The 15,575-nt window shown below is 37.6% G+C and overlaps 1 protein-coding gene across 1 annotated transcript in view; it reads right to left on the bottom strand.

Annotated features, from left to right (window-relative positions):
• Positions 1-15,575, bottom strand: part of LOC136249431 (fibroblast growth factor receptor 3-like) — a 126,615-nt gene that overhangs the window by 42,087 nt on the left and 68,953 nt on the right. The window contains exons 7-10 of the mRNA XM_066041436.1: positions 10,840-10,908; positions 6,170-6,247; positions 3,746-3,823; positions 2,948-3,044 (exon numbers count right to left, since the gene is read on the bottom strand). Coding sequence (XP_065897508.1) covers positions 2,948-3,044; positions 3,746-3,823; positions 6,170-6,247; positions 10,840-10,908 — 322 coding nt within the window. The remainder of the gene's footprint in view (positions 1-2,947; positions 3,045-3,745; positions 3,824-6,169; positions 6,248-10,839; positions 10,909-15,575) is intronic.

The following is a 15,575-nucleotide window of genomic DNA, read 5'->3' as shown; positions in this document are numbered from 1 at the left end:
GCCAAGCTGTAAAAAAAAGGTGCGGCCCCTGAAAGGCCATGGTGAAAAAGATGTGAAATCCAAGGTGGCGGCCAAGAAATGGCTGTGATGGTAGGTTAATGGTAAACATTTTAATAACAATTCAGGTGAATTTGGTGCCGAAACACAAATTCACATGAATGTCGTTATTAAAATTTTTACCATTAACCTACCATCACAGCCATTTCTTGGCCGCCACCTTGGATTTCACATCCTTTTTCACCATGGTCTTTTAGGGGCCGCACCTTATTTTACAGCTTGGCTGTTTTTGATTAGATATATATATATATATACGAAACTCATCTAGATTATGGACAGATTGCAGTTTTGATTCTGTGCACATCTGAGAGCACACTTTCATCTAAAAAGTGGCTGTAAGGTCCTTTATTTCATTATGATGAAGAAAAGGTAACAACACCCTTTGGACAAAACAACACATGATACACAACCTCACAAGCACAAGAACCAGTGTATGTACAGAGGGGAGGTTATCCACAACATAAGGCCAAGGGATCCTGACAACTGGACGCAAAACTGTGTTTATATAAAGGCAATATGTGACTCGGTCTGGCAAAACCGGCCTTATAGCCCACAACAGCAGGTTTGATTTTTTGTCACAAACACAAAGCTACATGAACACATTATTAGATTTCACTGTCACAACCAGCCTGGGTTAACTGGTCTGCTTATGCTGGCTGCTTTTTCCAAGCCCAGTGGTGAGCTGTACAAGCAGTCTTGGGCGTAAATGGGGCTCTGGCCAACAATTAGATGGCTGTGTGTGGCTGTACGACTCAGTGGTGTTGAATAAAGACTAGTACTGTTCATTTACTTCATTTTAGCCAGGTTTGAGCCCTGAATGTCCCATAACTTGGTCTTATTCATCCCTTCACCTTCACCTTCCTCTTCCATTTTCTTTCATTAACCCCTTGCCCTCCCACTGCCCCCGCCACCACCCATTGTAATATTCGCCTGATACAGCTGAGCATGGTCAACCTCGGTAAAAAAAAAACTATCTAAAATGGTGGGAAACTTGGCTGTTGGCTACTTGTTCACTGGATGGTATTAAAGGTAAGGAAATGGTGAAAAATGTGTGAAAATTTTGCACACTTAACTAAAGCCATTGGCGAGCTACAACACTTTGAAAACTTAACACCAACGTACTTCAATACTTGTAAATAGGTGATAAGCCCAGTTTTGTCAGACCAGGTCACATACAGTAAGTCAATTTGAAGCTCCCTTAACAATTGTCAAGAACCATTGTGAATTTGGGGAAGCACCTTCATGCAGGCCTAGCCTTTTGGTGCCATCCCTTTCCATTTTGGATGAATTAGATACTAAATACAAATAAATAAATATTAATTGTGGGTTCCAATTGACAATGCAGTTAAGAGAAACTATTACAATAAGTCTCTACCTTTGTTTTGTACAAGGAACACTTTCTGGGCTTTTGAAAAGAAAGGGCTTTAAAAGTGGTAATGTATACACAATAAGCAGATTGGTTGTAGGCTAGCTTTATGTATCGTTCTCCATGGGCAAGGCTGTGTAACAGACAGAGCATAGTTGAAAACTATGTGAAACATCTATATTGCTTATTAGTGTTAGTACAATTGGCATGTCTGGAAAATCCATGTATGGACAAACCCTACATCATGATGTTACTACCATCTTTTCAACGCCAAAGTAGGGATTTTCACACATAACTATTTGTAATAGCTACCATCATTCATGTCCTATTATCGCTGGAATCCTACTTCATTTTAAATTTTGTACAATTAATTGTACTAGTTTATTAACTTTTTGCTAATGTTGTGTGGCTGTGACTGCTTTATTAGAGTAGCTTGATCTCCCTAATTTTGTCTCAAGTGAGTTACACAATATATTAAGGTATTAAGGGGTGTGTTTTGTGGCATGTTTTGATTGTTTATGGGGCATTTGTGGTACATGCGATTGATTTATAAGTGCAACTACACATATCTACTCCACTTATGCATGTTTATTCACGTGAAAAAGTTTGAACTTCTGTCGTGGCTATACAGGGTAAATTGCTAATGGAAATAGCTTGAAATTTGGTGTGTCCATAGGCTAGCCATCATAGCAGTGCCTTTTGATGGTTAGAAAAATGAAGAAGTAACATCTATAGAATTAAAAAGTAAAACCCAAACAAGTGTTAATCGTGGGATCTAGATACTCTAATAGAACAGTCACAGGGGGGGGGGGGGGGGGGTAAAAAGTGTTGAAAATTTACAGAGTTCGAGCCAGCATACCAAACATCCAAATCATTAACCACTGAGCCACTGCTATCATGGCTGATCACCTCACTTAATTTCTACTTCATGAATGAAAATTCTAGCTAAAATTGTAATTTCATAGATTTACCAATGAAAATTCTACATGCATTCTATTTAAAATGTGTGTTCTATTAGAGTATTACAATATTACTACCAAAACGTCAAACAAAACAATACAATTATAACTTCTGTTTTCAGATATCAATAATCATCATTGTGTCTGTAGATAAGAAGAAACGTGGACCTCAAAACCGGGGTCATATAGAGTATTAAAAATAATAAATCCACCACACAGCCATTATTATCATTGCAGCCATTTCTTGGCCACCACCTTTGAATTCAGAACTTTATTCACTCAGACTATTGAAGGTCACACTCCCTTTTCACAGCTTGGCTGTTTTTGTGAGGTTAACTTATATTTCATGATTCCTATTATACAGTAACTACTGTGCTGTATGATCAATATCCTATATACAAATCAACTCTGTTAGTTTATGAAGATTTGTTAGTAGTAATCTGATCATGGCAGTATTTTAAGTTAACTGTACTTTCTAGGCCTTGTCTATTCAACAGCCAGCCATTGTACTTTTAAGATATGTATTGAAAAAGGGAACTTAGCTACTGACTTTATATTCACTTACATGGTGCTGTAATATTAAAACTACCTGGTGAATATTCGCAACTACTTGATGGAGGTTTACATTCACCAGATGAATAGAAAACTTTGTCAGCTATAACCTACAACAACAAAACATACACAACATCACATTACTTGAGCCAGTTAAGAGTGTGACATAAAATCTACTGCTGCTATAGTAGCATACACACATGAGACACATGTTGATAAACGTAAATGACTTGAGTTTACTTTAGCTGAAAGTTGATGTTTAACGTACCATTCCTGTGATTATTATTGTTATTAATATTACAAGTGTAAGGAGTTTTATAAGCTGTGTAGTAGGGATCATTATAACAGGAAACAAGAAACATCATCACCTGATGTGCAGATTAAATCCCTATTTTAACCATATGGCCAGCATGAAAGGAGTATGGATCCAGTAATTCTTTGCAATACAGCATAAGATTTAAGCAGTAGGGATACAGTGATCACACATTTTGTCATGCAATTTATTCCAACAGTCATTGCTATGGTAGTTAAAAAAAGAAAAACTTGGAATCTCTGAAGCAGGAGGTCTGGGGGTTGTAGTCCCCAGATGCTGTAGTCTTGTTCATTACCTTTAAACATGGTTCGTATTTCACTAGAGTTAATATTGTTATTGTAAACAGAAGCAACATGAGTATATACTGGGATTGAGCTCTATTTAGCTGTAAATAGTTTTTTTAAAGCATACTGCTCAGCTAGACTATTAGAGTATTTCTAACATCTCAGTAGACACATACACACAGTTCACTAGTACATATGAACATGTACAGCTTACCTTAAATTGGTATACTTCATGTTGTAAAAGTGGTGGAAAGGCTTGGTCAAATGTGTAAGTATATGAAGTAGCATTTATCTAGAAATATCATATGTGCATAATTATTATCTCAAACAAAGTGCACACATTAACTGTAGCAAAGGCGGATCTGGGAGGGGGGGTCAACCTCCCCTTTGAAAGAGCCTCTCTTACTCGAGATTAATAGAGCAGTCAAGATCAAGATACTCTAATAGAGCAGTAAAGGTGTTCTTAAGAGAAGCAGTGTAGAGTTATAAACAAGGAAATATAGTTGGTGAGGGTATCTATGGTGAGGGCCAGTTACTGTCAGCAGGTGATGACCTTTTTTTTTTTTTTGGTCTTCGACTTGCAGCTAGGCTGAAGTTGCAATTCCAGAGTGGAGCCCCCATAGTCTACCCTGTCAATTTAACTGGTTAAACAAAAACAAACAAATATGTAGCTAGGTATGGTGCACAATGTTTACATATTATAGATTGCAGAGGTTTCCTTATCGCATTTAGCTACATGCAAATTTCTATCAAATGTTCTAATCATACAGTACGGTAGTACTGTATATTAGGGATTTGGGTTTTCCTAGCCAAAAAAAATCACCCAAAAACCAGCTTCACAACTTCATCGTGGCACGTTGGCAGTATTGGCTAGGTATAACCAAGCCCAAAGTGCCTTCAGTATGATCCTAAAGAATTCCAATAAATTGGTTCAAAATTTTTAAAAAAATTATTCAATGAAATTTTCTACTGACCAACTGCTTGCCTGCCCACCCACCCACCTGCCCACCCACCCACCTGCCCACCTGCCCACCCGCCCAATTGATTGTAGAGACGATTGATTGCAGAGATGATTCTAACACTGTTCTTCATTTGTAACGCTGTGTAACGAGCTGAAAATAGCTGAAAGCGAAGCGTAATGGCCACTGCACTTTCGAAGCAGTATTTCATAGCTGGGGCGCGTGCCGTTCAGACAAAAACATAGTTTATTCTGGTGCCATCTTTTCTTTTGATGCAGTATGCATGAGTTCACCAGTCATAATAATGTCACAAATAAGTAAACAAACAATTTAAAGGAAAAATTAGGAATTTTAAGTTCGATTAGGGATCATAGAAAAAGAAGTAGGGAAACAAGGGAGGTCACCTATACCTGCAGATATACTAATGAACATTTAATCTCTAATTCAGTCTTGGTCTTGGGGTATAGACTGAATTAGGGATTAAATGTTCACTAGTATATCTGCAAGTGTAGGTGACCTCCCTTGTTTCCCCCTTTTTTTTCTATGATCTCTAATCGAACTTAAAATTCCTAATTTTTGCCTTAAATGTGTAGTTCATTATAAATGAAATGATTTCATGTAACAAAGGGCTGTATTTCCTTCTCCAAAATGTTCCTGGGCCAAACAACAAACTACCACTAAGTCTTCATAGCAATTTATCCATAAAAAAGCCTGGGCATTTGTTTCTATAAACAATTTTAGACCTGGTGTTTAAACAAGCCCAGCATCTATTCAGGCCTAGGCCTGCATACAAGCAAAGGGTGATTGTAGATAAAAGTGGCGCTGAGAGTGCTAACGTAACCAACTTACAGTTTGGAATCTTCAGTCTACATCATGGTGTGTATTTGGAATTATAGCCTAGTATATATTAAGAACCTGGACATATAGGCATAGCTTGGGGTGAAGTACCCAGCATATAATTGAGTCCCTGCATACATAGGCGGCAGAAGGGGGGGGGGCCTTGCTCTGCTGAGGGGGGTTTAGAATGATATCATGCTGAAATTATCCTTCTTGGAGTGGAGCTGAAAACCGTGATAGAGATCAATATACTCTAATAGAACACTCAAATACCCTAATAGAGCAATCGAGGCCTTCATAAAAATGTGTTCCTAAAAGTACGCTTAAAAACCCCAAAAAAGTTGCCTACAGCAGCAATCGAAACAGGTACCTCTTACTTTAAGAGTTGGTGTCTTACCACTGTATCAAGTGTTTCCAGGTGGCTATAGGCTGTTTTGTACTGCTTATAAATCCTATAATTATGTTCATTAACCCTGTAGTCAACAGTTAAAAGCTTTGCCAAAAAAGTTTTTAACTGGAAAAAATAGCCTGTTTTAAATAGTTTTGACTTAGAATGCTTTAAATTGTACCTATAAAATTGCTATAAATTAATTTTGGTGAACTTTGAGACATTGTGAAAGCTGAAATGGCAACAGCGTCTGGGGGGCACAGCCCCCTAGACCCCCTGCTGCCAGAGACTCTATACTCTAGTCAGCCCCCCCTCATATCAACTACTTCTTCCATCACTGCCTGCATATATTTGAGGCCAGATTTAATACATATAAATATGGTACGTGTTTATTGTCAACATAGTGTGGATTTAAAATTGTCTAATGTTTAAATATGCCCATTACATTACTCACACATTCTTGTTGACAAGTGCTGCTATCATTGCTCCTCCAAATATTACAAGCGTCTTTGCAGGAATGCACTTTCATACTCTAATACATACATCATGAACACATATGTTATGCAATTAGCTTATATTGATCATGATAAAAGTGTTTGCAAACCCTGCAAATCTGCGAAGTGTTGAAAGTATACTCCTGTAAATCATATCTGCACAAAAACAGCTGTGCATTGCTAAAATTTATTTGCATTAACATCATTGCAGCCATTTGTTGGCAGCCACCTTTGATATCACAGCTTTTTTCACCCAGGATTTTTGAAGGCCACACCTTTTTCACAGCTTGACTGTTTTTGCGTGGACATTACTTGCTTTTGTAATTGAGGTTGGCCTTGATAATTCCTTTTAACCCTTTACTACAGGAATCATTGAATACTCCGTGGCAAATGGAGAACTAAAGTAGAATGAATTTTTGAAGGCACACACAAATATATATATATATTTTATTCCCGGGCTTGTATCACCTTTTTCCACCATCCCTAGCACTAAACATGTTACAAGTGCTAGACAAATACTAAGATCAAATTTCAATCAATGAGCTGGAGTCACCTGACCCTCAGCTAGTGCAAGGTCAAGTGCTCCTAGTGAAAGTGGCAGACAGCCCTGATGTGATCTAGCTTCTTATGAACACAATACAGTGTAATGTAACAAAGACTAACTAATCCTGCAATGCAGCCATAACATCACATAACTCCTTCTGAAGAGTTCAGCTTCTTTCCTAGATTGATAAACTTGTGGAACAATTTGCCAATTACTAATGATTGTACACTAACTGAATTTGAGCACATTTTCTGACTATATTTAATGAACAGTAATTACTAATACTAAGGTATTGCAAGGGCGTAGGCAGGGGGGATTCGGATGGTTCAGACGAACCCCCCTTTCAGAGGCAGAATTTTTTAAAATTAAAAATCACACCAAATCTTACAGCCCTGGAGCCCTCCGGTAGCTACTTGCCCACTGGCGCTCCTCTGTACTACTCTTGAAAGTCACATCACATTAATGCTGAACCATAGCAAATCATATCTATTGCATCACGTGATACATGGTTGAAATGGCAAAGGACTGTTCAATGGTTGGTTGAGACATATTACAAGGGATGAGCTGCTAAACTTGAGTGGTCGTGTTACACATGTGTCGGGTTAGCACAAGCTGTGAATTGTTGGTGTATATTTACCTTATGAATGGTTTGTTTATTTGTTACATGTTGTGGGCAGGTGATGTCATGAATATATTGGAGTACAAGCCAAGTCTGAAGTTATTGACCATCAACAGGAGGACCGGCTGAGAATAATGTATACCTGGAAAGAAGTATTGCCAACTAAGGGACTCGAGTGTGGAGGGCTTCCATGTGCTAGGAACTTGAAGTTGCCTGTCAGTATGCTGTCTGAAAGTGAAGATTAGCTAGTTAGTTATACAAAAGGTTTATAGTTTCTATAAGCTGCATAAACAGCAGTGTGTAGGTTTTAGCTAGTTAGATGCACAAAAATCTTTTTGTATTACTGCCTAAGGGCATGTTTTGTGTATGCATCGTTTTCGTTCAAACATGGGAAAGCACCCAGGCCTTCCCCTTAAGACATTCCACTTTAAATCCAAACCCCTTTCAAAAAAATTCTGGCTACGCCCCTGTATTGTATTTATACTCAAATTTTTGTGAGTTTTACTCACAATTATTATCAAAATAAACAAAAGAGAAGTCTTCTGTAAAATACAGCAGCAGCATGATCCATACCAACAAATGTTGAAAATATAAGTAGGGTAAAAGAACCCATCTCATTTCCCTAGTACGTCGTTCATACTTCTGTTGTTGATAAAGTAAGGATACTTGTGTACCACCATATGAAAGTGAATTTAGCATTAAACACTTTGACATCAAAAATGCCTTCTGATGTTTACCTCCCCAGAATCCTGAAGCAGAAACGTCTAGACAAGCTCCATCCTCACCCGTTTCACAAAGGCATGTATATTCCAATGACTCTGGGCATGTTCAACTCAAATTAGGAATGGAAGATGCCCTAGCCTGAGGAGGCTTCCACAGCAGAAATTGTTAATTATACCGTTCAAGACTATGGAGCTACGGATACACGAAAACAACATTTTCTGGTTCCATAAAACGAGTATGTCACCCGCCCACTCACCTGCACTGGTTGTGCTTGGCTGCACGACACACTTGGTATAGGCTATTTTCATAATTTTTGTAGTAGCTACTCTAATAGAGCACATATTATTTTCTGAGCACTTCAATACAATGCATGTTGAAAGTTCTAGAATTTGCACTGATAGATCTATGAGTTCTATGAATTACAAATGTTTATTTATAAGCTAGAATTTCATTTACAAAGCAGAAATTAAGTGGGTGATCAGCCAAGATAGCAGTGGTCCAGCAGTTTAGGATGTGGGTGTTAGGTATGGAGGTCCCTGGTTTGGACTCTGGTAAACTTTTTTTTGAATTTTTTGTGCACTTTTTCTACCCCGCAGTGACTGCTCTATTAGAGTGTCTTGATCCTGCAATTTTACACATGGTTGGCGATTTATTATAACTTCATGACTGTTAGTGCGATTTATTTTAAATCACAAAAGGCTTGCACTACAATGATCACTCCATGTACAGACCAATTTTAAGTCAGTTTACCCTGTAGCTGTGACAAAAAATCACATTTTTTGAAAATTGCATATAACTCCCTTGTTCTTTATTCAATGTGTATGATATTTGGAGTGTAAATGTGCTGCATTACATTCTTACTACCATCCAAATTTGAAGAAAATCGACTAAAGCATGCATGAGTTATAATGATTTTTTCTAAGTGTTGCAAAAGAAAAGAATTAGAAGAAAAATATGAAGAAACTAAGACAAACTACGAAGGCATATATCTCAGTGGTAGCTGGGCAGATTCAGCTCATATTTGAAATAGGAGGTGTCCCACCCTGAGGGAGTCTGGTTGGATATTATCAAGCTCCAGATGCATGAAAACAACATTTTCTGATGTTCTGCATATTTGCACCTTGTCAGTAATTTATAAATGGAAAATATACATGAAGAAGACTGGTAGTTGATAATATCTACTTTGAATGGTCTTAGTCTACCATGCAGTGTGTTAAAAATCAATTGGTCTACAATAAATGGAACCACAACTACTTTGTAGTAAAAGAAAAAGCCAGAGCAGGTGGTGAAAACTGGGAGTTTATATATATATATATGACTTCCTCAACCAAGTTAGGACTTAACTTGGTTGATAATTAGTCACTTACGCTACGGCTACCAACACCTGCATAATCTAAGTAACTATTATACTATTTTATGCATGCATGCATACATTGTCCTGAAAAATCAGCAATCTAGATATGTACTATTGGATAGCATATTCATTACTGTTTTCATTGTTACAACTTTTCTAGGTTTTAAATCCTTTGTTAAACTTTTCAGTAATCATACAGTAGCTACACATAGTACTGTATAGTAGGGACCACAAAGTAGTAGGCATGGCCCACAAAATAACATCACCCGAAACCAGCCTCAATTTTTCCTTACGATGATGAGGCAGTATTGGTTAGGTAAAACTAAGCCCAAACAAGCTTTCAGACCGACCCGAATGCTTTCAACAAGTTGCTATGGAATTTATTTTTAAATTATTTAACGGAATTTTCTACTGACTGAGTAAGTAAGTATCTGACTGATACCTTCAGAGAAGCGTAACTCAATAACGGCTAAGGCTATGGGCTTGATTTTTCACTGTTTGATGTCAGTTCGACCCGACAGGTACCTTTTGGCATACCGCAGCACATATTATGCATTCTTCATGGACTTATCAGTGTCCTCCTTTGTGTCCCATTCATCTTTGCTGACAGCGAAAAGTGTCAATTTGGTGGTAGCACATGATGGCTTCCCTTCGTAACAGAAATCGTCCATATTTTCATAGTGACTATTTTGATTGCAGAGGTGCTTTTCGAACAGTACTTGATTTGTACTGCTGTGTAATGGGTTGAGCATAGCCGACAATGAAGCGTAATGGGTGCTTTACTTTTCAGACGATAATTGGTAGCTGGGGTACACAGCACCATTTCTTTCTTTCAGTATGCATGGATTGTAGAGGTGCTTTTTGAACAGTTCTTGATTCGAAATGCTGTGTAACAGGTTGAACATAGCTGACAACGAAGCTTAATGGATACTTCACTTTTCAGATGATAATTGATATAGCTGGGGTGCACGGCACCATTTCAGATGCTGTATGCATGGGTTCACCAGTCATAATAATTATTTGCAAAAAAAGTTAACAAACAAGTACACAAAAATTTTTTGAATTTTCAGCTAGAGTAGGGACAATAGAACATTGATAAAAAGTACTGAAACAAGCTGGAGTAGTGCACAACATTAAATCACAGTAAAACAATAAGTAGTGTTATATCCCTACTGTGCTCAAAATACCATAATGGAAATGCACAGTAGGGATATAACACTTCTTATTGTTTTACTGTGATTTAATATCGTGCACTACTCCAGCTTGTTTCAGTACTTTTTATCAATGTGCTATGGTCCCTACTCTAGTTGAAAATTCCACATTTTTTCTATGTACATGTTTATATAGACACACAGAGGTATATTTCAAGTATTGCTTGTACTATAATTACCTCATTGAGTCGGTCACAGCCATCAACAAATTGCAATATGAATGGATAATCTGGAATGAGTTGACTATCCTGTAAAAATATATATGTTAGCTACATGTGCATGTCTTAGGAAGTGTATATGCATTAGTTGACAGGTGGATTGATTTATTACTACTAATGTTTATACTGTACGTATCTTGTTGTATGTATGCTGTAAAGCAAACAGTAAATTAATTAATTAAATAAATAAATAAAATTGATGCATGGATGAGATATTAGACTATCCAGAGTACAAAAAAACAAATTTCAATTCACTACCATTCTACATTGTTTTCTCACATGTAAAGCTATCATTTAGGTGGAGGGTAGGGATAGTACGGTGGGAATAAGCTAATGAATGGGGGTATCAGCTGAATTCCATGCCATTAGGAGCTCTGGATACTATATAGTGGAACCTCAATTATCCGAACCCCTTGTGACCAGGGGTAGTCCATAAGTCTGACAAGTCCATATCTCTGAAACTGTGTATAAATAACCATAAAGAACATTTTAAGTATTATCAGCTACCCTAATAGAACAGTGACTACTCTAATAGAGAAGTCATTTCCATAGTTCGGTTCACCGAGAATCCAGATAAGTCGGGTCCAAATAACTGAGGTTCCAGTGTATATCACTTATACCATGACTGCATCAGGTTTTGTAGAAGTTTGCTAGAGTAACCTACAAAGTATCAATTTGTCTCAAAATTTGTAGCTAGGAGTAAGACACCTAGGCCTATGTACAGGTCTCTTGCCAGAATAAAAATTTTGCATACTTTACAAATATCAAAGCATTCTCCAAATGCCATTACCTAAGCTGATATATACACCCTTAGCCCTTGGGACTGTGGCCCTTGGGTGCAAAATCCTTGGAATAACTATTACATACTAGGTGGGCAAAAAATTGTAAATTTAAACAAGTAGAATAGGGATTGAAGTTGTGATTCTGAAAAAAACTGCATTAACAAGAAGTAATAGGGATGGTGATTCACAATACTGCTTAATACATCAATACAAGCAAAGCAGCTTGATTTGTGTACATTGAATTTAAGATTCCTATTTTGACTGTTCAAATAAAAAGCCGAAATAGGAATCTTAAATTCAATGTACACAAATCAAGCTGCTTGGCTTGTATTGATGTATTAAGCAGTATTGTGAATCACCATGCCCATTACTTCTTGTTTACGCAGTTTTTTTCAGAACCACAACTTTGATCCCTATTCTACTTGTTTAAATTTACTATTTTTTGCTCCCCTAGTTTCTGAAATTTTTTCATGTCCATGCACATGGACAACACAATTTTATGGCTGGTGTGCACTGCATGCAGTAATATAGTACTGAAGTAATATATAGTACTGCAGTAATATAGCATATATATGAAGGCTCGTTCCATAATGCTCAAGCATCTGTCTACTAGCTACAGGTAGAGTGTGTACTCATGATCAGTCTTATAGAATCAAATGGTACGGTCGTACCGTTTAAGTAGGGATTGTAGTGAATGTTTCACGCGCTGCCCAAAATTCCACCTTTAAAAATCATCCTACAGACCTTTACGGAATAGTATTAGTCCTATAATACATAAAATAGCATTAAATACAACAAAACACTTACAGGTGGCCGGATATAAAATTTTAAAAATTCGCCAAAAACTCAAAAATTTTAGTCTCACTGCCTCACTCACTGCCTGACCACAGTTGCAAGACTAGAGCCCAAACGAAGCAGCACACAGTCACCATTTACGCCACAACAACAAACTCACTGGTGGGATCAGTGTGCCTTTTGGGGTTCCGACGAGTGTACGCCCTGTGCGCTTTGTCTTTCCTTTTATCTTCAATCAGGTTGGTTGTCTTCTTCTTCAAGCATCGAAACCCTACCGAGGCATTAATTTTCCGTATCAACACTTTTCTGTAGACACGACAAAATTATTTCAGAAAGTGCTTATGCTGCTGAAAGAGTGGGGCGCTTATAATTTCAAGTGTTGCACGTGAAACGTTAAGGCTGCTGAGTTGTCTTCGACTTTTGCCAATGCCTGGACTGCAATCGACGAAGAGATTTGAGACAGACAGATTATGATTATGATTACTGATACTCGACGGCTTGTTCCTCTGAACACACTGACTCAGCCACTCAGTGCCGGATGGCGAGATCAGCGAGTGATTCTGCGATTGGATAGTACTCGAGTGGAAATTGTATTACTTCATCCTGTTAGTCGAGGCTAAGCTCCAGACAACTGAAAGGACCTGTCGTTTGAACAACTTCCGGCCAGGGTGAATAGAACAAGGACCATCGTAGCTACTGAGACAGTTCATAGATCTAAGCACCACTGCTACTACGTTAATTTAAAAATGAAGTAGGGATCTATGTAATAAAAAGTAGTGAAACAAGAGATGAATGATGGTATTACAGCATAGCTCGATGGGAAAGTCACTACTTTGGCATATTAGCTATAATTTTGCTCAATGCCAAAGTAGGGACTTTTCCATCGAGCTATGCTGTAATACCATCATTCATCTCATGTTTCACTACTTTTTATTGCATAGATCCCTACTTCATTTTTAAATTAACAATTTTTTAAAATACTAGTAGCTATAGACTCTGAAAAGGCATGATCATGCAACAGGCTGTATTCACCCAATGTGCTGAATGCTTTGATCCACAACAATAAAGGCATTGATGGCATTGAAATTATATAGCTGGAAAACCCTACCAATCTGTAAAAAGTAGCTATCTGTAGCTATTATTTAGTCTTCTCTCGTGCAGATCCTTAAGGCAACTGCTCTCAATCTTTCAATCATGTACGAAGGAGACACACCCTCTTTTTAATTCTGTTTTTTATGATGGAAGTTTTTTTTGTTTAATATAAAAGATGATAATAATAAAAGAAAAGGTCTTTACACTCAAACAGTGGGCAGAGAGGCAAACTCTGCCCAATCCTGTGATAATAGAATTGTTGCCATTACAGAAGCAGCATTGCCACATTGAACATCAATAGCAACCTTCTGAATTAAATTTCCGGTAGCGTATAAGGCATGATACATATACTGGAAGACGATACCGTTTTCTTACGTAAATTCTTTCCCCCAGAGCTGCCCTTAATTTTGATCATGTACAAAGGAGACACACTCCTTTTCGATTTGAAGGGTTACGCTATTTCTGATAGCTTACAAGGCTTGTTACGTTGATTCTTGACTGATAAATGGCTGTAGCAGCTCTTAGGAAAGTGCCCGGAATGCGGTTTCAGTGACGGGCTATGGGCCACACCCTCTTCACTGACGTGAGTTGAAGAACTCAAACGTTCAGAAATAAATTTCAGTGAGTAGCATTTATGTTTAATATTTAGTTTAATACATCTTGATGCATTTTAGTCCCGAGCGTTGCTTCAAATGGCATTTTTTAAACTGCTGTACATTTGCTTTTATGGCTTCACGAGTGAGACTCTAGCTCTATATCTCACAATCGCCTTAGAAAACAAAGATTTTAATACCACACAGACCTGGGTAAGAATGATTTTAAAATACACCATACGTTTTTAGTGCTGATATCTACTTCCTGTGGGCTGTAGATGTGTGAAATAAGAAGAATAAGATGGAGATTTGGGACTATTTCGAAAATTTTTAAAAACTCCCAAAACCACTTCCCTTGTGTTTTATGCTTCCAGGTCAGTCTTTACAACACTAGATGAAGGTCTGGAAGGTTTTTGAAACACATCCAGAGCCTGGAAGGCTGATGTAACAGAGTATAACAGAGTAACAGATTTTATGGTAACCTTATTTTTGTATATTGTAATTAGTCCTATAAAGATCATTGACACCTTGACGTGTAAAATGCACACAATATATAAGCATGCATTGTTCTTAATAATGACCAGTTATTGTTGCCACATGGTACTAGTCATCGTTGTCACACTGCTTTTGGCGTGCGTTTTACTAGAGAGTTTTGAAAATTTTGCCCCGAATCCCTATTATGAACCAGAAACACTACTGTGGTTCATGATATACACTAATATTATAAAAAAATGTTAATTTAAAAATGAAGTAGGGATCTATACAATAAAAAGTAGCGAAACAAGAGATGAATGATGGTATTACAGCATAGCTCAATGGGAAAGTCCCTACTTTGGCATATTAGCTATAATTTGCTCAATGCCAAAGTAGGGACTTTCCCACCGAGCTATGTTGTAATACCATCATTCATCTCTTGTTTCACTACTTTTTACTGCATAGATCCCTATTTCATTTTTAAATTAACAATTTTTAAAAATACTAGTTTGTTTAGTTTTTTGTTGTAGCACAGCTAGTTACAGTGTAACTTGTGAGCTAGCTATTAAGTTCCTGTATAGCTTATTAAAGTACATACTGTGCCAAAATTGGAAGCACATAGGCCTGTAGTAGCATGCACAGCTTACCTTTGATTGTAGTTGCAGTGGCGCTCAGATATATGACCTGTCTCAGTACGATGGTCCGCGTTCTATTTACCCGGGCCGAAGTTGTTCGAACGAACAGGCCTTTTCAGTTGTCTGGAGCTTAGTCTCAACTAACAGGATGAAGTAATACAATTTCCACTCGAGTACTATCCGATCACTCGTTGATCTCGCTGTCTGGCTGAGTCAGTGTGTTCAGAGGAACAAGCTGTCGAGTATCAGTCCATCTATTAAGTAACAAATATCTTTGTCAATTGCAATCCAGGCATTGGCAAAAGTCGAAGTGACAACTCAGCAGC

This window comes from Dysidea avara, chromosome 3 (assembly GCF_963678975.1).
Source record: "Dysidea avara chromosome 3, odDysAvar1.4, whole genome shotgun sequence".
Lineage (NCBI taxonomy): Eukaryota > Metazoa > Porifera > Demospongiae > Dictyoceratida > Dysideidae > Dysidea > Dysidea avara.
Note: the sequence above shows the minus strand (reverse complement) of the source record. Positions and strands in the feature narration are given on the sequence as shown.